The sequence below is a fragment of the Labrus mixtus genome, chromosome 13 (genome assembly GCF_963584025.1).
Source record: "Labrus mixtus chromosome 13, fLabMix1.1, whole genome shotgun sequence".
Lineage (NCBI taxonomy): Eukaryota > Metazoa > Chordata > Actinopteri > Labriformes > Labridae > Labrus > Labrus mixtus.
The window spans coordinates 3,302,156-3,323,634 of record NC_083624.1 but is presented as its reverse complement, the minus strand read 5'-3'; the positions used below and the strand labels follow the sequence as shown (position 1 = coordinate 3,323,634).

Sequence of the window (21,479 nt, the reverse complement as noted above, 5' to 3'; positions counted from 1 at the left end):
ATATGTCTGAAATAAATGTAATCAATCAATCAATCAATCAATCAATCAATCAATCAATCAATCAATCAATCAATCAATCAATCAATCGATCAATCAATCAATCAAAAAAGATTTCACAGTTACACAGTGGCCACTGGAGATAAATGATCAATTCTAACACTGAGCATTATTCCAGCTTCTATTCCTGATGCAGGAGTAAATTGATTGCATGACAGAAGCAGAGAAGAAATAATGTAAAATAAAAGCAGTCATAACACATTTTAGATGGAGAATTTGATCTGCATTGTTTGTCTGCTCTGGATCAAACTGGAAGGGGCCCTGGATTGACATCTGCAAATTAAATGACCAAATTCCAACTGTGCACAATGAGTTTACATGCAATCTTCTATTAATCATGCAGTCTGCCACTTGCCACACTGAAATAAATGTAATCAATCAATCAATCACTAGATAACACAATATTTTTAAAGAGTGCATATTTCATTCGAAAATAATAATCGAATTTTGTAGATACATGAATTAATTAAATTAGAGTTCATGTATATTGTTTTTATATGTTTTTTTTGTTTTGAAAGTAACATTGCGTGAACGTAAGAACACCCCAGACTTAGTGCGGAACTATCTATCCAGAACATGTTTCCTAACGGCCTAATATTGCAGAACACACTGTACAGAAAGAAGCCGCGGATTTGATTTTACGCTGCTAGCAAGTTAGCACTCACTTGTGTTTGTGCACTGTTGTTATGCAACATTTTCTACCGTCTCTGATAATGAAACTGTTTTGATAGCCAGGGCCAAAACTCCAGGGACATAAAAATGAATCTCGACAGACTTCGAAAGCGAGTAAGGCAGTACATTGACCAGGTGAGAATTACTGCTTCGCTCATAGTTTTGTGTAGTGCTAGCTGATGCTATCTTAAGAGCATAGCAGGCGTGAACTGTAACAACCCTTCGCAGTTTTCTCTGACAGCCGAGTTTAAAGCTGTGAGGACAGCAGTGCAACTAACCACGACGATAATTCTCCTTCAAGTGATTATTTGTTCTGCTTTTCTGTTTATTTACAGCAACAATATCAAAGTGCTCTCTTTTGGGCCGACAAGATAGCATCCCTCTCTCACGGTGAGTGACTTCCGTTAGTTCTTTAATGAGCAGTTTATTTAATCCATTACATAAACAACTAAAGTTTGTTTATATGGAGAGTGTTCTTCTGTTAGGTAGCATCAAAAACTAAAAACCACGAGATTTTTAAACGCAGTCTTAGAACTCATTTATTCAGTCTGGCTTTTATATCAATTCAAATCTTAACATTACTGTATTGTCTTTTTATCCTACTACAATTTTAAATATTTTCCTCTTATGTATTTATTTTAATATCTTTTACGTGTCGTATTTTATTTTTATACATGTATTTTCTTTTTTAATTCTTATTGGTGTGCATTAGTCTCTCAATGATTTTATCAATCATCATCATCATCATCCTCATCAAAATCAACTTTTATTATTAGACTCAAGGTCCATTTTAAAAGACAATACAAAAAAAATAGACAACACACACATATACATTAGAATAAAAATATTCCCGCCTCTTATGAAAGGCACTTATACCAATGTCTCCAAAGGTATGACTGGTAGCGTACTGCACTATAACTCTGGTTCGACAGCAGCATCATAATTACATTCTTTGAGTCATTCAAGCGACCGATAAATCTGTACATAAGGTTCCTCAATAAAGCTTGTAAGGTGTTAACTCCTGCATTCACAAATAGCTCACTTGCACTACTCCACCTTGGCTTTATAATGATTTTATAAACTACTTTTCGTCAATAACTTTTCTGCACTCTTGTTAAGCACTTTGAACTGCAATTTAATTTGTCTGAAAAGTGCTATATAAATAAAGTTTGATTGATTGATTGAAAAATAAACTGTTAGTCGTGAGCTGCGATGATGGATAGTACTTTTTTATTTTTTTATTTATTTATTTATTTATTTACCATAATAGATCAATGGAAAAACAGACAGTACATAATGATTAGTTAATTAACAAACTATACTATTCACTCCATTTTTAATAGATCAATGCCTGTTTCATTTAGCTGATAGAGGGTTAACATTCTCAGTCTTTCTAATAAGATAAGATAATCCTTTATTTATCCCACAATGGGGAAATTTACATTGTTACAGCAGCAAAGAGCAAAGATTGCAGACAAAAAGTGAACACAGTACAATTTAAATAAAAAGCTGTATTGTATGTATGTGTCTAAGTGTGTGTGTTCGATTTGTTTAGTTGATTTATTTGTCTCTTAAGAGGTGAGGTCCCTTGTATAAGCCTGTTGGCTTCTTGACCTCTCCTGACACACCTTTTATGTTTTTGTTAATCCTGTTTTGATGTATTCTTATATGTGTGCTAATAAATAAATACAATTTTGAAAGAAATGTGCTGGAGGAGCCAAATAAACCCAGAGGTGCTTGTCGAGTGGCCCTCCTGAAGAGAAACATGTAACACAGAGACAATGTAGTCCAGGGATGGGGCAACTTTGGTCACAGCAAGGGCCACATTCATTAAATTCTCACTGCCAGAGGGCCAAATTGTAGGATACAAAAACGATAACAATCGATTATGTCTCAAATTTAACTCAACATATACCAGTGATCAAATATTATTATGGACATATTTTTGGTTTTCATGATTTCATGACAGATTTGTCATGTTTTCTTCATGTTTTGATGTATAAAAATTGACCTGAGGGCCACATTGAGGGTTGACGAGGGCCGCATGTGGCCCCCAGGCCGCCAGTTGCCCACCCCTGATGTTGTCCAAGCAAAAACAATGAAGCTAGAGCACATACTCAATAAGGTGTAAAAGAAAGCAAAACAAGAAAGAGACAAATTAAAGATGAGGGGGAAAAGGAAAATAAGCTCTTATGGCAGAGAAAGATTATGATGGCGCATTGGTTAATTGGCCAAGCAGGAAATAAATGGTTTGTTTTGTTTTTTACTTTAACTTATGTCAATACTGTCCATTTACAACTCTGTTTTTGCACATTTACATTTAATCTTCCATATTTAATCTTCCTATTTAAGACTAGTAATGCTTAGTTAAGTCTTGGTTGTATATATTCCCATTCTTAGTTTTGATATTTTTAGTGCTTATTTACTTTGTATTAAATATTATATTGTGTTTAGATTTGCTAACATTGTGTTTTTTACTCGTATTGTGTGTTGGATAACCTGCTGCTGTAACGCCACAATTTCCCAGTTTGGGATCAATAAAGTAATCCTATTCTATTCTATTCAATAAGTTGAAGCTGGTGCTGTTTCTAATATGATTGGGTAAATTGTTCCAACAATGAGGTCCTCTGAATCTGATAGAGAATTGATAAGCTGGCTGACCTTGTGTTGTAATGATGGATTTGAGAATTGAATTGAAATATATCTTGAAAACAGACGGGGGGAGTAAGTTGTTGACTGATTGGAAAACAAAAATATATAACTGAAACAGGTTTAGGTGGAAGATGGGGAGCTTACCAACAGTTGTAATGTTGCTCACCCTGTCTCTGCTCACTCTCAAACGTCATTAATTGATGACCCTGCTTCTTTATTTATTATACAGAGGATCCCCAAGACATTTACTGGCTTGCTCAGTGCCTTTACTTGACCTCACAGTACCACAGAGCCTCCCATGCCCTCCGTTCGCGGAAACTTGACAAGGTAACGTATAATGTATGTGATGGGAAGTGGGTGAAAAGGTCTTTGTTTAATGCTTGTTTCAAACATATGTCTTCTCACACACAGTTGTATGGAGCATGTCAGTATCTTGCTGCTAGGTGCCATGTAAGTAGTTGAAATCAACTCACTGAATCAGCTCTAAACCCTGTTTTTAGTGTTTTAGACACTGCAGATTATAATCAAGAGAAACCTCCCATACAGTATATCATTCAAAGACAATAAGGAATAGTATTCTTTTTTTCTGACTTTCTGAAGTATGCTGCCAAAGAGTTCCAGCAGGCCTTGGATATCTTGGATGCAGAGGAGCCAGCTAGTAGGAAGCTGTGGGACAGGAGCATGAAAGAGGACAACACGACATCAGAGTCAAACAAGGACTGGGACATGTCTCCTGCCTCTGTAAGTCTAGACTGCCACTGAAATACTCCAAAATACTAAATACAGCCTATGATAATAAAGCCCATTTCTTACGTGTTAGTGTTACATGACGTAATCTATATATTCATTGTTGTCCTGTTAAATTGCTTTGGGGGAAGAACAGCCTACACTAAACAACATATCCCTGCTTTTTCCAGGGTTTTGTTCTTCTTAAAATAATTGATGTGTTGAATGTTCTCCTGGAAAATATTTTGGCTGACTGTACAGCTACTGTACCCGTCATTTAGCATCCTGTTTGCCATATGTAGTTCCACTTAAATCAAACAATACCAGCATCACATGTATCAAGTCCCTATCAATAACATGTATCTGCTTAAAGTTTGTAAGACCTTCGCTTCAGAAACAGATATGGACACTTGTGCTCACTAGGTAGCCATTGAAAGCAATTTTTTTCACAGAGGGATTTCTTTTTCAAATGTATTTTGTTTCAGAATGCTGCCTAGTTTTAGTCAGGATTTGATGGAGCTTTAGCATCATATTGACTTAAGAGTAAGATTCAGGGCGTGGTGTGTAGAGGTTCTGACCTCGGTTCTCTTTCTGTGCTGGTTCTTTGTCACTGGAATAATCCAGGTCAGCAGCTCCATCTGCCTCCTGCGGGGTAAGATCTATGATGCCATGGACAACCGACCACTGGCCACCTCCAGCTACAAAGAGGCCTTGAAACTGGATGTCTACTGCTTTGAAGCCTTTGACCTTTTAACGTCCCACCACATGTTGACAGCGCAGGAAGGTGAGGCTGAGCTGTGGAGATGATGTTCATTGATACTATTTATTTTGTACAGATATTTGTATGTATTATACGATTAATAACTTGAACATGTGAGATGTCTTGGTCATTTGTTCAACAGAGAAAGACTTCCTTGACTCACTTCCTCTGAGTCAACAGTGCACTGAGGAGGAGGAGGAGCTGTTACACTTCCTGTTTGAGAATAAGTTAAAGAAGGTAGGGGGCTCTGCATTTATCTTTTAATGATTTAATAGTTGATTGATAAATGAAAGGATACGTCTATTATACTGTCGATTTTTCTAAATGTCAAACACCAACTTTTGTCTTTGTATTCAAAGCCTTAAAAGCATATTCCTTTATAACATGGACACTTTATTGTGTTATTGTAGTCTGGGTTCCCCCATTACAATGTACATAAACACAGTCAATCCAAGAGACACTCTCCTCCCTAACTGTTTTTTATAGTGCACGTACAAACAAGTGCTTCTGTCCATTGTTGCCGTGCTTCAGGATTAATTTGTTTACCATTAATACAAATTAGAATGCAAATGACTGTTATAAATATTCCAGCCTGTTATTGTTCATACCCCTCTTTATCTGTCTCTTTTCTCTGCTTTTTTCATGGCATTGTTTTAACTCCCACATTTCAAGCCTACACCCACCTCCACACACATGTATGAATACATAACACAACCTCTCTCTCTCTCTCTCTCTCTCTCTCTCTCTCTCTCTCCCTCTCCCCTTCTCTCCTTCTTACTACAGTATAACAAGCCCAGTGATTTGGTGGTGCCAGAGATGGTCAATGGACTTCAAGACAATTTGGATGTAGTGGTGTCTCTTGCAGAGAGGCATTATTATAACTGTGATTTCAAGATGTGCTACAAACTCACATCAACGTAGGTGTCTTCATGTGTTACTTAAGTTTGCTGTTAATTTTTGTGTTACACATTCGTCAATTTGCTCTGCAAATGGCAAAAACGTGAATTGAGATTTTATTACTTTTGAGTAGAGACCGACTAGGGGATGATGAGACTAAAAACACACCCATTTTGTATTAATCCTGAACTACAAATGATGTGAATAGAGCTTCTTAGGCCGCACAGCAATCATTTCTGTTCAAATAAAGGCATACATCTGAAGCTGGGAATATTTAGATGCGTGTCTGAAGTGGACAGATGATTGTGATTCAACAGTGACAAGAAAAAGGTCAACAAGTTAATGTCGTCATGCAAATGCAGAACCTTTGAAGAGCCTTTAATTTTGTATTTCAGGGTGATGGTCAAAGACCCTTTCCATGCCAACTGTTTACCAGTCCACATAGGAACTCTAGTAGAGCTCGGGAAATCAAATGGTAAACTATCATCTTTTGATTCTTGCATAAATATTGTTTGGTTTGATTGCTTTGCCAGCCTACCAGTTATATTGTTAATTATATTTTTTTATGTGTGTGTGTTTTCTTCCTCTTGTAGAGTTATTTTACCTCTCACACAAACTTGTAGACCTGTATCCCAACAACCCGGTAAGACTTGTGTCTATATCAACATACATCAATCTTTTCCTTTTAACTGAATTTGCTTTTAAAGTTATCTTTTTTTTTTTTCAGGTGTCCTGGTTTGCTGTCGGCTGCTACTATCTCATGGTTGGCCATAAAAACGAACACGCTCGGCGATACCTCAGGTTTGTATCTTATTGCTCAAAAGGATGTACATCCTGTTCAAGGCCACATTAACAGTTCACTCATCCATGTTGTGTTCTGTTTGTCTCCTGCAGCAAAGCCACCACGCTGGAGAGGACGTATGGTCCTGCATGGATTGCCTATGGACATTCGTTTGCAGTGGAGAGTGAGCATGACCAAGCAATGGCTGCCTATTTCACTGCTGCACAGCTGATGAAAGGGTACTTACATCAATATGTCTTCTTGGAGTCAACAACTTCACATGCTTCGTGCATTAACCATTCACATGTCAGCCTTTATCACAGAGAGGCGCTTCAATAGATGAGACTCATCTCTGTAAAAAAAACTGCAACTGAGTTCTCAAATTTTGGTTTGGTGGGCAGACATGAGACAATAAAATCGAACATTTCCACGACTGATGGTGCACAAACAAGTTGTGTAAAAAGTTTAAAACTTTGAGGGGGAGTAGGTAGCGTAGGGGTTAGTGCGTGCGCCCCATGTACGGAGGCTATAGTCCTCCCAGTGGGCAGCCCGGGTTCCAAAACAACCCGTGGCTCTTTTCCATCATGCCATTCCCCAATCTTTCTCTCCCTGATTTTCAACTCTATCCACTGTCCTATGACAATACAATAAAAACACAAGAAGCCCAAAAATACATCTTCTGTATAAAAAAAAAAAAAAGTAGTTGACTAGTTAGTCAAATGACATGTCAACATAAAGAAGTATAGAGGTGCGGGGGTGTAACGATAACTCGCAATACAAATTGATGAGACACTTGTTTTCAACCAGTAAAGGGCACTATCCACTTTTGGTGTCTGTTGTTGGACGTCAGTAGTTGAAGATTTTTTTTAATAATTCCTTATTTCAAATTTTACAAATCCAAAGGTATTAGTGTTTCTTTTATATAAAGAACAAGTGTTTTGTTTAATTTGTAATTATACAACCTCATAATTAAAAAGTATTACCTAATAATAACAGTATCATGATATGTATTGCTCATGAGTTGAGTGTAGCGTTGCATACCTGACACCTGAACTTGTGCTTTTTTTTTTTTGCTTTTTTTTGGGAAAACTGTAAAATTTGAATATGGAAAAAACATGTTCAGTTATTGGCATTTTAAGAGAAACTTTTTAGGTTTTTGGAAACACTAAGTAAGTGTATCCAGCAGTTATTTCTGGCTAACAAGCAAAAAAAAAAACCTTATTTGAACATAATGTTTGCTGACTTCTCCTGCACTCTTTCCTCCAGGTGTCACCTCCCCATGCTCTACATCGGCCTGGAGTACGGTCTGACCAACAACTCCAAGCTGGCCGAACGTTTCTTCAGCCAGGCTCTTAGCATCGCTCCAGAGGACCCGTTTGTCATACACGAGGTGGCCGTGGTTGCCTTTCAAAACGGAGAGTGAGTCATTCAGCCAATAACACACACTCAATCACACATATGGACCTCTAGTTTGACAAAGGTAGCTATTATAATAATGACAATATGTACAGATGTTTCCACTGAGTCGATGTTAGTTGCTTTTGATGTCTAGAGTGAAGCACTATGAATTGCCTTGTTGCTGAGCTAAATAAACTTGCCTTACCTTATGAGCAACCGGAAATGTAAAACCTCAATGACCTACAGTGAAATACACTGTGATATGTGGTTTATTTTAAAAATTCAGATGGGCTGTAAAAATGTTTTCTCTTCTGTTTCAGCTGGAAGACGGCAGAGAGGTTGTTTCTCGATGCAATGGAGAAGATCAAAGCCATAGGGAATGAGGTAACTGATTTAATCAAAAAGGTATAAACATATAAATATTGAGCATCTTAACAAACTCACTCACTCTCTTTGAGGTATTTTATTTATGCTCTCTGCTTTTGTCTTTTACATTTTAGGTCACTGTGGATAAATGGGAGCCCCTGTTAAACAACCTGGGTCATGTGTGTCGGAAATTGAAGTAAGAATGCCGCTCATTTCAGTGATCTGAATGCTCTTAGGTAGGCTCCGTAAGAGAGAGACTGCTCTGCCTTTTGTCCGAACAGCATCATGGATTTCAGGGTCTTATTTTAAGAGGGCACATGTAGGGCTCAGAAGGGAGGCTAAATTTATCCTTAGTGAATGATGAAAGAAGATTGGTCGGAGTGCACTCTTCTCTGATTTGTTAATTTCCCCTCCTTTTCCTTTTTTCCTTCGTTCACCTGTTTGCTATGAACTATTTTCACAGATGTGCTCACTTGTTCTCTTTCATTCGTTCAGCAGAGGTAGTGCCTTCATTTAGAATTCATGAAAATACCCTTTAATGAATTATGCATAGCCACCACTCCATAGATATAAGGGCCTTGCAGAATGTGTGCCACACAAGAGGCTGTATTGAAAGGTTTGTATAGTTTTTATTCTGAAAGTTATTGGTCCATCATCAAAACATGTATGCCTTATCTGAAAACCGATAAATACACAGTTTGTACGTGCTGTTAGGAAAAAGTTTGAGTTAGGGGTATTCAACCAAGTCATTGTTTTTTTAAAGGTATATTTTTGGACTTATATGCCTTTTATTTTTAGAGATAGGGCAGTGGACAGAGTCAGAGATTGGGGAATGACATGCGGGAAAGGAGCCACAGGTCGGAATTGAACCCGGGCCGCCCAGTTTGATGACTGTAGCCTCCGTATATGAGGCGTGCGCACTAACCACTAGGCAACAGTCGCCCCAACCAAGTCATTGTTTTGATTCCATTTCATGTCACATGTCTATTATTTCACATTTGTATTTTGTGAAGTTTCTGCAAACACCATTTTGAAGTCTTTGTGGATGCAGTGATAAGAACTTTGCACACTGTGCTGTTTGTTTCTGTAGAAAGTACGACCAGGCGTTGGAGTACCACCGTCAGGCTTTGGTGTTGATCCCTCAGCACGCCTCCACCTACGCCGCCATCGGATACGTGCACAGCCTAATGGGCGACTTTGAGAGCGCTATCGACTACTTTCACACGGTATGGTTCCTTTTTCTCCTGCCTTGTCTTTTTTTCCCCCCTAACCTCAGAAAGTAATGTTTTGACATTATCTCTGTTATTTAATAAACTAAAGAAACTGTTTCAGCTGTAACACATCAAATTATAGTTTCTCACTCTCAACCTTTTCACAGAGAGCTGAAGAGTTGAAATAAAGAATAAAGTAGAAAATGCAGTTTATACTAAAAAAGCAACATAATGTTCTGTGATGTATGTTTGTTATGAAATGTTTTGTTTCACCTTTTCAAAAGAAAAAACATGGAGGATCTTATTAAAGCATGTATTTTTTTTACCTGTGGATTGTTGATTTTTATTTATCTTAAGGAATACATGTTTGAAGGTGGTTTTGTTCCTCTCTGTGCAGGCACTTGGACTAAAAAGGGACGACACCTTCTCTGTGACCATGCTTGGCCACTGTATCGAGATGTACATCGGTGACACGGACGCCTATATAGGTAGGAAATGCCTCAAAATTTTTTTTGGGGAAATGGTTTGTAAAAAGTTTAACATTCCAGAATTGCATCTCATTTGAGTCCAGCTATGTTCTCTCAGTAGCACTAAAGATGATTTCTCATGTGTTTCCACTAAGGCACAGACATCAATGATAAGGTGCGAGGCAGCCTGAACACTCCTGCACTGATGAAGATGCTGAACACCGCAGAGTCCGGGGAGCTCATGGCCACACCGAGGATGGAAGACACCAGCATCACATCCATGGAAACGCCACTCTCAAATCAGGACAAGATGATGCTGGAGACGCCACTGCGGCTCTCCTTGACCCTGGAGTGTGACATGTATGAGAGTGACGTCATGTTAGACACCTTGTCTGACACCAGCACGTGATGTCACCCTGTGTGCAGGTGGAACTGTCGAAGCAACAGGTCGTCATAGGTACACATATCCGAGCCCAATGAATAAAACTAAAACTGTGGCACCCGTCATCCACTAAGGGTTTCCTGTGGATTCCCCGTCTTGTGCATTAGATGTGATCGTTTCTGTAAGGGTATGGACATAGAACACGCCATTTTGAATTCTATGGACATGACTACAAGTGAGTGAATTAAGCAAGAATGCACTTTAAAAGGGGAATTAACACGAGCCTTGGTATAGGTTTAGTTTTGAACCTTGGGTTAAGCCTGAAGACGCTGGGAACATGTGTTTCCTCTGACGCTTGACTGAACGGAGCAAACACAGCCGAACACCTCACATCATAAAAAAGACTCGTCACCTATTATTACTGCCTATGGCAGGACCCTCCGTGTTGCTCAACCTGTGGATTTACACCTTGAATAAAGAGCCAGCTTAAATACAAGCAGTTTGAATTAAAAAAAATCTTCTTGGTAATTGATCAAATAAACCATGCATTTATCTTAAGAGTGTTCTGTGTCGATCCTAATAATGTAGTTTAAAGCACATAGGTACATCAGAGCTAGGAAATGTTTAACACAAGGGATTTTCATTTCCAGTCTATACTTTTATGTTTGTACATGCTGTCAGATTGACAAAATTCTTATTTAGAAACAAGACTATAGTTGTGGTTAAACGAATGAGATACTTTTACAAAATGTTGGTGAAATCTTTAAGCACATAAGTAATGAATTCAGCTGTTAATTGTCATAGTTATATATTTTCTAACAGAGGATGTAGTTGGAGTGGTTACAGAGTGTATATAATACTGCCTGCACACTACGCTACTTTAAGATATTGACAAGAATGTGATTATTTTAGGTTTTATTTTATCCCTCCACTTAACTACAATCATTGGGGAGGACGATTCTGTTAATGTACCACTTCACCCAAACCTTTCCAGAAAACAAACCCTTTTCAGTTATGTAGCCTTCGTGTTGTCTGAAACAGTTTGAAGCTCAGACCATCTCTTCAAATGTGATGTTGAAGGGGAGGAGTGTGGTCTCCCGAGGCTCACTGAAAACACGCAGCACCCCCTCCACTCCCCTCCTGATATTCAAGGAGCATACACGGTAGTTTTTGGCGTTGTTACACCCAATAAAGAGAGTCTGTAGTGATGTATACAGAAATGGGCTGTACACCGTCTAAGTCAGCCGTCATTTACAGCCAGGACAGGGTCTGTCTGGACCTGGACACCTGCTCCACTTTTGTCCCAAGCCTGAAGAGCTCCGTGTCCACACCGGAGAGACCTAGACAGTGGCAACCTTTCCTCAGCGGTGAGTGTTTGGTCGGTTTATCCTCGAACAGTGTTCAATGTGTCCACATCTGGTTTTAACATTCAGTACAATCTTTCTGAGTTAAAGTAATGTAAGTTTCGTGGGCGTTTTTGTTTTCTCTTCTAGTCCCCGACAGAGATGCGCGCGGTCGTTCGGTGAGTCAGTCCTCGTGCGCAGAGTCCTGGAGCTCTCCTGGAAGCTCGTGCCGTTCGGATGACCTGCAGCCCGACTCCGGACCTGCAAGGTGACACCAAGGGCTTCGGGACTGCCTAACTGTTACTCTGGGACATGAACTGATTCAAGTGGTGGTTGGATTATTTTCAAAGAAGTGCAATAAACGTGTTTCTTTATCACCTTTTGCTCTTTTTCTTTGATGTAGAAATGTGCCGACTTGGTGAAATTACGCAGCAGATGTTAGTGATAGTTTTCAAATATGTACTGAACCTACAAAAGCAGCAGTGCGACGAATTTCTGCAGTGATATAAAGAACTGCGGTGGTTGATATTTTTCTTGTGTTTTTCACCTGCACTTAATGTGAATTATAAATATCAGTGGGGTTAAAAAATTTAAATTATGTGACCAGTGTTACGAAGTAACTACTCAAATCAAGAAGCTTGAGTCCAGTTTAATAGTATGGCCTATTTGTTCTGTAAATGAGTAGTATATACTATATGCCATTTGATAATATATTAATTATTAGAACTGTAATCAATGAATATGACTGGCTCAGATACTTGAATGCTGCCTATTGGTTGTTATCCACCAGGCTCCACATTCACCAGCTGCATTATTAAAGTGATTTTTACATCAGGATATCAATTCTTTAAATACTTTGATTTAATCTTATATTTAATTTGAATGTAATCTGATTTAAATTATTAGACCACTTTCAAAAGTATTGGGATGGACAGGGTGGTTGACTGTATTCCCTCCCCAGTTTCATTTATAGTTTCCTTGCCCCACTCCTCACATCTGATCGTAGTTTTGTGGGTAAAGTATACGGCTTCAGCATAGAGGGCTTCAGACTCTGACAGCTGCAGCAAAAGCTGTCTTTTTAAATCTCTCTGTTCTCGCGATATTCTACCGCTCTCGCGAGGACACAGCAACAACACGGACGAGAGGGAGATGGGGAGAAATGAGGTCTGAAAAGGACCAAATGACCGTTGGCAAGGAGAAAAGCGTCGTCGAGATACAGTTCAGAGACCTCCAAAGAGACCAGGAAAACATCCCCGGCAACCTTAAGCAGAAAGAGGAGCGGAAAGAGGTTTTCACGAAGGTAGGTAGGGAGTGTTTGAGATGTGTCGCATTGTTTACGCTGTTCGGAAAACGGACATGGAGGCATGAAGGCAGGTGGGCACATTTCAGCACCGCGGACAGCGACGAGAGGAGGACATATTATCCACGGTCCCGCCTTTTCTCTTACCTTTATATAAGATTAGACTTTATAATTGCACATAAGATGGATAAATGCAATGATAATGATGGCTGTAGATTACGTTGACATTGTCAGCTAGTGTTCAAACGAATGTATTCAACACTTACAACAAAGATTAATACACTCTGTCTAATCATTCACGGCTGCAAGTTCTGTAATAAAACTGCATTTTAAGTCCTGTTAGACCAGTTTTGGGCTCCTTAAACCCAGTTTAGTATATTAGATCATATAAGGCCTGCTATTTGTGTATGCGTATTTGCAAATTTAAGCAGGCTGTGTTACATTTTGCTTACTTTTAAAAGCTTTAAAATAAACACTTTATTTCTGCCTTCTTCAGCATCGTTTAGATAGCAGACATCTGTTGTTTGACTGTCAGACATGTTATTTATCTGCTTAATCCATGCTGGAGTTCAGTACAAATGTCAACACTTGCCCCTGCAGGGAAAATAAAGTCATATTTATTATTGTGTAACCCCTTCTCCTAAAAAAAACCCCTTGAGATGCTATTATTTTGGAAAGTGGAGCAAGGGATAAAAATAGATTTAAAAAGAAAGCTGTAACAAGTCAAAAAGCATAAGTGCACTACTTACAATGTTAATCTGTATAAGATGAGGAAATACTTTTCGATTCATTGATTACAGGTGGTGATTCGAAGGCTTCCGCCTAACCTGTCAAAAGACCTGCTAGAGGAACAACTCAGCCCTCTTCCACCTTACGACTATTTTGAGTTCTTTCCAGCTGATCAAAGGTAATCATAACACTTTAAATCAATAAATAATAAAAACATTTCTTGTTTCTTTTTGAACTAACAAGAGAAATATTTTTCCTTTCTTCACAGTCTTTATCCCCATCTGTTCTCCAGAGCGTATATCAACTTTAAAAACCCTGAAGATATCCTGCTGTTTAGGGACAGATTTGACGGTTATGTCTTCATTGATAACAAGGGTATGTCTGCTTTTTATTTAGACTCTGTATGACTTTGTTGCATACCCTGTCATCAGCACACAACACGACCTAGTATACGAGATGAAATGCAAACAAAAGCATGGTTGTGTAACAGCTACAGGCTGCATTTTATAGACATAGGGTCGGCTTTAACACTTTGTTGCCATTGATACCGTTTTGGTCTATAAAATGAACCGCTGCCTTTATTCCAATATTTACTCAGGCCAGGAGTATCCTGCTGTGGTAGAGTTTGCCCCCTTCCAGAAAATCTCCAAGAAGAAACTGAAGAAAAAAGATGCAAAAGCCGGGAGCATCGAGGAAGGTACTGAAATAAGAAAACGGTCCATCCTGAAAAACAATAATAGAAGAATAGAAAGCCTTTATTGTGATTGCGCAATTGTACAACAGAATAAGAAATGCTTCACCTTAAAGTGCACCAACATAGAGGCATCACAGCTGCAAACAACAACTTGCATTCAAGTAAAGGTAAAATGCATATGTAGATAACAGCACTATTAACAGCAGATAATGATTATTCCACATTAAAACAGTAGCTTGCCACAAAGAGTATGAATATATACTGCACAGTCTGAAATTAAAATATTGAAATGGTAAGAAAATATGTCCTCTGCAGTAGAAAAATATGATTTGTGAAAGAGAAAAATAAATGTATGTTCAGGTAGAAGGGTTTAAGTAGTACAGGTTAAAAAAAAAGAAGAAGTAAAATATCTCTACATATATATTGCACAGTGGGAAATGATGTTGCACTGTTGATGATTGCACAAGGAGATGAATAAACCGGATACTAAATATGTTTCTCAATAGATTTGACATTTAAAGAAAATCTATATTTTGCCTTGAAACTCCGTTAGACCCTGAATATAGGAGGTTCTTGGAGAACTACTCCTGTGATGAAGAGAAGTCGATGGCCAACCCTGAGACTCTGCTGGGAGAGATAGAGGCCAAGACCAGAGAACTCATAGGTACAGTAACACACACACTGATATATGTGTTTTTACATCTTTACAATGAGTTTCAATAAGAGTTCATGTCTGTTCTTTTCTTTTGCTTTTGTTCTCAGCCAAAAGGACAACACCTCTGTTGGAGTACATCAAGAATAAGAAAATTGAGAAACAGGTAAGACACAAAACAAAGAGATATATATGAAAAAGATCATTCTGCTTAAATTCATTTTTATAAACCTTTCATAATGTGCTCCACCTTTATTTACAGAGAATAAGAGAGGAGAAGAGAGAAGAGCGGAGGAGGAGGGAGCTTGAGAAGAAACGTCAAAGGGAGGAGAAAAGAGAAAGCGGCGAGAGGAGGAGAGGCGCAAACGAAAAGAGGCAGAGAAGCAGAAGAAATTATCCGATAAAGACATCAAAATAAAGGTGATCCTTTGTCACTAAGACCTGTTTCATCATACACACTTATTATTGCTTTTTGAGTGATGTATCAGCGTGTAGTTATGGACTCTGTCTCGTGTTGCTCTGTACGTGCTGTAGCTCCTGAAGAAGAGTGACCGGGATGATGACGTGGATTCAGACAGAATGAAGGATAAAAGCGACATCGGGGAGACGGAGAGAGGAAAATGGGAGAAAACTGGAGGACAGGTGAAGTCAAAGGATCCCAAAGAAAAGTAAGAACTGTGATATTCCATCAATATAGGAGTGGGGCATTGTGTCAGATGGCTACTTAGTGACACATGACATTACTGTAAAGTCGTTCAAAGATTTCTCATGTAACTACAGAACGACTGTAATAATTATGGACTCTGTTTCTCTGCAATCCCCTCTCTGACCACTAGAGGGCAGCCAGAGAGCGACAAAGAGCACAGAGAGCAGCACGGCCGAAGACAGAGAGACAAGGATCACCGCGGGAAAGATGAGGAGAGGAAACGACAGAGACACCACTATGAGTTTGACAAGTTCATGCGCCGCAAAGACGAAACCAAGTGGGGGAAGGGTTACTGCCAGGACCGGGCCAAGAAAGAGGGACACCATCATGGCTATTCTTATTGTCCTGACAGCGGAGACAAACTGGGAAAGGAGGACAGGGACGAGCTGGGTAACAGGAAGGAACGTCTGCGAAACAAGGTGAGCGAGAAGGTGAGCATGAGAAGGGGGGATGGTTACCAAAGGTTTCTCTTTCATGATGTCAACTATTTGCAGTGTTTCAGATGGTTGCTGATGTCCAGTGGTTAACACCTGGATGATTATCAACTCAGACAAACCATGTTTTTCTTCACATGAGCGTGTTTGCTTCAAGAAACAGTCTCATTGACCTGAGTCATGAAGTAAAGGTCATAAAGCATACGCATTGAGATAGCACTTTTAAATTTACTTCCAACTTCTCTTCCAGCAGAGATAGCACCTTCGATGATTGCTCCATAAATTGATCATTTTCTGAGGTTTAGTGAAGAGCGTGATTAAATGACAAACTGTTATAATATGCTTATTTTCTTGCTTTAGCTCCTCTCCTTTTGTAAGGCCTGTTATCCAGCGAGCTTCCGGCTGCTTAACAACTGAAGGTCATGGCGTGCACAATCTGCATCTCACTCTGAATGGAAAATGGAAATGACTTTACTTCATTGTACTAAACAAAAGTCAACTCAGCTCGACTTAAGGTAGAAGGAATCTGTTGCGCTTCAGCCGCTCCACAAATGGAGGTCAGTGCTCTCAGAGAAGGACCTTAGACGTTGAAAATATAAATCACTGGACTCCTGCTCTCCGGCAGAATCCAAAGAAACAACTTGAGCACACGAACCACTTAAGGCAAATTCTATTGATGCAAAGGACTAATGTTTTGACACACTGCGTCTTCCTCAGAGTCAACTCAACTCAAGTCTACTTTACTTTACTTTACTCTGCTTAAATCATTTCCCCATCTTTGGTTAGTGAATCCATAACCCTAACCCTAACCCTGGTATTCAGGGTTAGGGTTGACAACATTGTTGACTCAGTATAAACCACAAAAAGATCTATTAAACATGCCAAGAAATCCATAAAACAATTACTGAAAGTCTTCATTTAAGCTACATACTTCAGACTGAAGTGGAAGTGAGTCATGTTTAGTGTGAAAAGGAGGTGAGCCCTAAAGGGATTTTTTTTTTTAAACTTCCTGTTAGTTTCTCATAATTCTAGTGAAAGTCTGCAGGGTGTTAGGTTTATTTTGTTACCAGGTTGTTTTCTGCACCTACAAACCCAGTGTGTGTTAAAAAAAAAAAACATCAGCCATTTGGACTTATAATGAATAAACCGAATAAAGAAAATAACCGAGCACGCATAAAGAATGTTCGACTTGTGCACTGCTTGTCTCTCCCATGTCCCTGCTCTTTGTCTTCCCTGCAGGACCGCCCCGCCATGCAGCTCTACCAGCCGGGCGCACGAAACAGGAAGCGCATGAGCTCGGCAGGAAAAGGCTACGACTGCCTCCCCGTGGGCCTCTCACCTGAGCCTGGGGCCGAGCATTGTTTTGAGGTGGTAGCTATGGCAACAGGCCTGGAGAAAGGGTTTGAGAAAAGCAAAGATGAACAGTAAGCAGTTTGTAAATGAATATAATTTAATTTTAATGAATAACATTTACTGTGGCAGGATTGAGAAGTCATCACTGAGCTTTTAAAAAAAATACTCTATTGAGTAAGAGAAGCACTTCATTACAGTCTTTTAGGCTTTTTTAATTGGCTTCAGGTGCATTTAAATTCAGAGTTTTGTTAGGTTTTGTTTTGCAGGAACATGAACATGCATACTGTTGTAGTACGCAAAATCTGTCTTGTTCTCAAGACCGACCTCGAGACCACTTTTTGAAGGTCTCGTTCTCGTCTCGGAATCGAAATAATTTTTACTCGGTCTCGTCTCGGTCTCTGACTGGGCGGACTCTGAATTGTAAATTCAAGACTACCGCTAAAAGAGTAATTTTCAAAGTCATTACTGTTATTAGAAGGGATACGCCCCTTTCTAAATGAACGGATCACTTCAATTAATTTATAAATCTTTTTAACCCCCTGGTTAAGGCCGCAACCTTCCCTGTGTTTCGGTCTAAATGAGTGACATGCCAGCTGCACACAAGTTGATGATTTTTTAATTGATATTTATGGTCTTGGTCTTGACTCAGTCTTGTTCCCTAAATGTCTCGGTCTCTGAGCACTCTGGTCTAGTGTATGTCTTGGTCCCGGCTAGTGTGGTCTTGACTACAACACTATGTAGCTTAGAGTTTGACATATAAAAAAATGTGTCTTTGGAATAACCCAACGATAGTAGTAACTTCAGTGACAGCACAACTTAATTTCTCATTTCTCACGCACTGTTTTTAAAATCAGCTCCTGCAAGTTAACTTTTAAGTTGCATTAAAACCTTTATTTCATGAGAAAACTCAATGTAATAACTTTTTTGTCATTTTGTTTTTAAGTCGTTCCCTATATGAGGTAGCTCGCTTGTGGTATCCATCAAAAGATCCTTTTTTTATGAAGCCTTTGTGGACTGTGCTGAAACCTGATGTTTGTAATAATCCTATAGATTTGATTAAAAATGAAATATAATGTAGGGATGAGCTACAAACAGTGGATGTAGAAGAACAGAAGAGGACATTGTGTGTGTGTGTGTGTGTGTGTGTGTGTGTCTTATGTACTGTACGTAAAGATAAAAAAGAGAGGGGTGACGAGATATAATCGACAAAGAGGACAATGTCAACATGTTGGACGGCTCTCGCGAACATTTCTGCTTCCTTTTAAATTTGGTCCCTCTTATCCTGAAGAGTCATATAACAGAGATGATGGAATACTCTTTTATTTGTGACATGATCAACCATGAGCCAGGAAGAACATGTTCTCTACCTTTCTATGAAGCATTTCCTAGTAACAGATCAACTTGGTTTCTATGCTGTGTGCATGGTTTTTAATTTGTAACAGAGAAGCCACAGATATTTGTATAGTGATATAGTCTGTTGATCAAGCCTTACACATTATTTTTGCACATGACTGAACATTTGTCTATCATACCTCTTGTATATTTTGTGTTCTTTGAATTGTAAGAGAATAAAGCTCCCTTTACGTGCTAAGAGGTAAATCAGTGTTCTGGTTCTTTAATGACAGTTTGCTGAGGCTGCAGCCTTGACCTTATTAAACATATACTGTAAATCTGGCAGATTTGAGTCAACTAGAACAAACAATGGATGATCACACACATGAAAGTGGGTGGAGATATGCTTGAAAACCAAACCCCACCTTAGATGAGATCATAGTGAAACCTGACGGGCCGTCTGTCTATTTTAACTGATTTTTTTTTTTGACAACAGAACTTATTACTGAAGTTACCAGAAGAAAAAAAAGTGTCTGTCACATTGTCATCCAGATAAAGCAGAACTGTCACATCAACAGGAAGCGAATACAACACGGCACATCGTGTGAATCTTGTGAGCGATGACTTCAACCTGGCGTTCCTACTTCACTTGTAGACTTGAAACATCCCTTTTAAACACCATGTGTGATCGTGTGACATAAAGTGTGCCAGGGTTGGCCCAATACCAGATTTCTAACTCGCATGTGGTTGCAATAAAAATCTAATCTGTGTCGACACCAACAGCAACAAGATTACGAGTCTGAGGCATCCAATATCGGGTCATTTCTTTTCTTTTTTTATCACAAACATTCTCTCTCACACTGTCATATTTAAAAAAAAAAAAAAAAAGATGTTGGCAACCTTTCGGTAAAAGGACTTGAGCTTATGTAGCGCTTTTCTAGTATTCTGACTGCTCAAAGCACTTTTACACCGCATGTCACACCTACACATTCACCCACTGATGACAGAGGCTGCTATGTAAAGAGACCATCAGAATGAACTAATCCCATTCATACATATTTATACACCGCCCAACGAAGCAGCTGGAACAATTTGGGGCTAAGTGTCTTGCCAAAGGACACATCGGACATGTGGCTGCAGGAGCTGGGGATTTAACCCTTGACCTTCTGGTTGAGAGACGAAATGTTGTAATTCTCTCAGTTTTAGTTTCTCTCATTTTTTCAGTTCTCTAAATCTTCCACTCGCTCTAAAAACATGACTAAAGATCAGAAGTTATCTTAAAGCTTCAGTACTTTCAATCATTATAATAATGGAGCTTGTATTGCTTTAAAACACATGGTATCGTAAAGTATGGAAGTATTGCAAATGGTGACAACGTTACAGTATACTGGGCCAGTCACACGATATGATGGACTATTCAATGCATATAAATCAGTCTCAGCACACATACATGTATCTATTACCCTCTGCTTTCACACAGTACTTCTTTCTTAAGATTTATTTTTGGGCTCTTTGTGCCTTTGTTGGAGAGAGAGAGAGAGAGAGAGAGTGGGGAAATTAACCACTGGTTGGATTTGAACCCGGGCCGCCTGCCTTTGAGGATCCCAGCCTCTTTACAGGGTGCGTGCGTCCCAACCACAAGGCTACCAGCTCCCCCTTCATACAGCTCCTTTAACACCCCTTAGAACTTTTAACACTCTTTTTGTGTTAAAACATCAAATCACAGTGGATTTCATTTGTTTTTATTTACACACATCAACAAATAAATACGACTCTATTTGAAAGTTAAACCTGTTCTCCTGGAAGTGATCTAAATTGTAGTTGTAAAAAAATGCAAAATTCTGTTGGCATCTCCAAGGAACCAAAACTCCCTTTTAGTACTGCAAAAAGAGAATTAGCATAAAGGTTTCACTTTCACATCTTCTGTTTTTTTTTTTTTGTTTGTTTGTTTATGATAGGAAATGACTTCCTCTTAGTCATAATAATACTTAATTTGTACTGCACTTTTCAATAGAGGTAGCTAAAGTGCTTCACAGCAAACAATAAAAGTAGACAGACAATGAAAGCAATCAGATTAAATATAAAATAACAGAGTGAAAGCTGTTCTGTAAAAGCATGTCTTGAGTCGAGAAATAAAACGAGAGACGGACTCTGTAAGTCTGATCTCCCCTGGCAGGCGCTCTCAAAGTCTGGGGGGGGCTCAGTGCCTGTGTCTTTGGGAAGGCCAGCAGAGGATGTCAGACTGCGTCCTGGCTCATAGGGGTCAGGCGTTAAAACACCTGAGTGGGTGGAATACTTCCTATATGCACTGTTGCTGAGTAGAACTTTGTGACTTCTCTCTTGTGTTTCTTTTCATTTCACGTTGTTCGACATAAATATCTCTCAAAGTGAAAGTTTCACTCTCTGTGGTATCAGGAAATCCCAAAACAGACATTTGTGAAACTTTTTCTTTCAGGTTGTCTGTAAACCTTCCACACGTGTAAATGTGTTACTTCAGAGGTAAGTCAATCACTATATATATATATATATAAGGATGTAATGGGAGGTACTAATGATGAGTAAAGGTA

At 39.0% G+C, this 21,479-nt stretch overlaps 3 protein-coding genes across 4 annotated transcripts in view; all 3 read left to right on the top strand.

Moving 5' to 3' along the window:
• asmtl (acetylserotonin O-methyltransferase-like) overlaps positions 1 to 21,479 on the top strand; it is a 243,536-nt gene that overhangs the window by 206,300 nt on the left and 15,757 nt on the right. The window lies entirely within an intron of this gene.
• On the top strand, positions 650 to 10,927 carry cdc16 (cell division cycle 16 homolog (S. cerevisiae)). Of its 2 annotated transcripts, none has more exons than XM_061053171.1 (18): positions 650 to 864; positions 1,065 to 1,119; positions 3,611 to 3,708; positions 3,793 to 3,831; positions 3,982 to 4,122; positions 4,732 to 4,891; positions 5,010 to 5,104; positions 5,651 to 5,784; positions 6,160 to 6,239; positions 6,358 to 6,407; positions 6,492 to 6,565; positions 6,659 to 6,784; positions 7,812 to 7,964; positions 8,264 to 8,348; positions 8,444 to 8,505; positions 9,400 to 9,535; positions 9,918 to 10,008; positions 10,143 to 10,927. In XM_061053171.1, exons 1-18 carry the CDS (start codon positions 817 to 819, stop codon positions 10,394 to 10,396), a joined length of 1,881 nt encoding a protein of 626 aa, XP_060909154.1. In that variant the 5' UTR covers positions 650 to 816; the 3' UTR covers positions 10,397 to 10,927. The 2 variants fall into 2 exon arrangements, with proteins under 2 accessions (XP_060909154.1, XP_060909155.1); XM_061053172.1 differs by having other exon boundaries at positions 651 to 864; positions 8,264 to 8,327.
• On the top strand, positions 12,823 to 19,179 carry upf3a (UPF3A regulator of nonsense mediated mRNA decay). The gene is given in 11 exon segments (XM_061053183.1): positions 12,823 to 13,012; positions 13,813 to 13,919; positions 14,010 to 14,116; positions 14,340 to 14,438; positions 14,989 to 15,099; positions 15,198 to 15,253; positions 15,350 to 15,413; positions 15,416 to 15,507; positions 15,622 to 15,755; positions 15,924 to 16,224; positions 17,467 to 19,179. Coding segments are annotated over 11 exon segments (1,401 nt in total). The 5' UTR covers positions 12,823 to 12,871; the 3' UTR covers positions 17,656 to 19,179.

Coding starts and splice junctions, on each gene's coding strand:
- cdc16 (XM_061053171.1), top strand. CDS start 817: ATGAATCTCGACAGACTTCGAAAGCGAGTAAGGCAGTACATTGACCAG. Junction 1,120..3,610: donor GATAGCATCCCTCTCTCACG/GTGAGTGACTTC, acceptor TTTATTATACAG/AGGATCCCCAAGACATTTAC. Junction 6,566..6,658: donor CACGCTCGGCGATACCTCAG/GTTTGTATCTTA, acceptor TGTCTCCTGCAG/CAAAGCCACCACGCTGGAGA.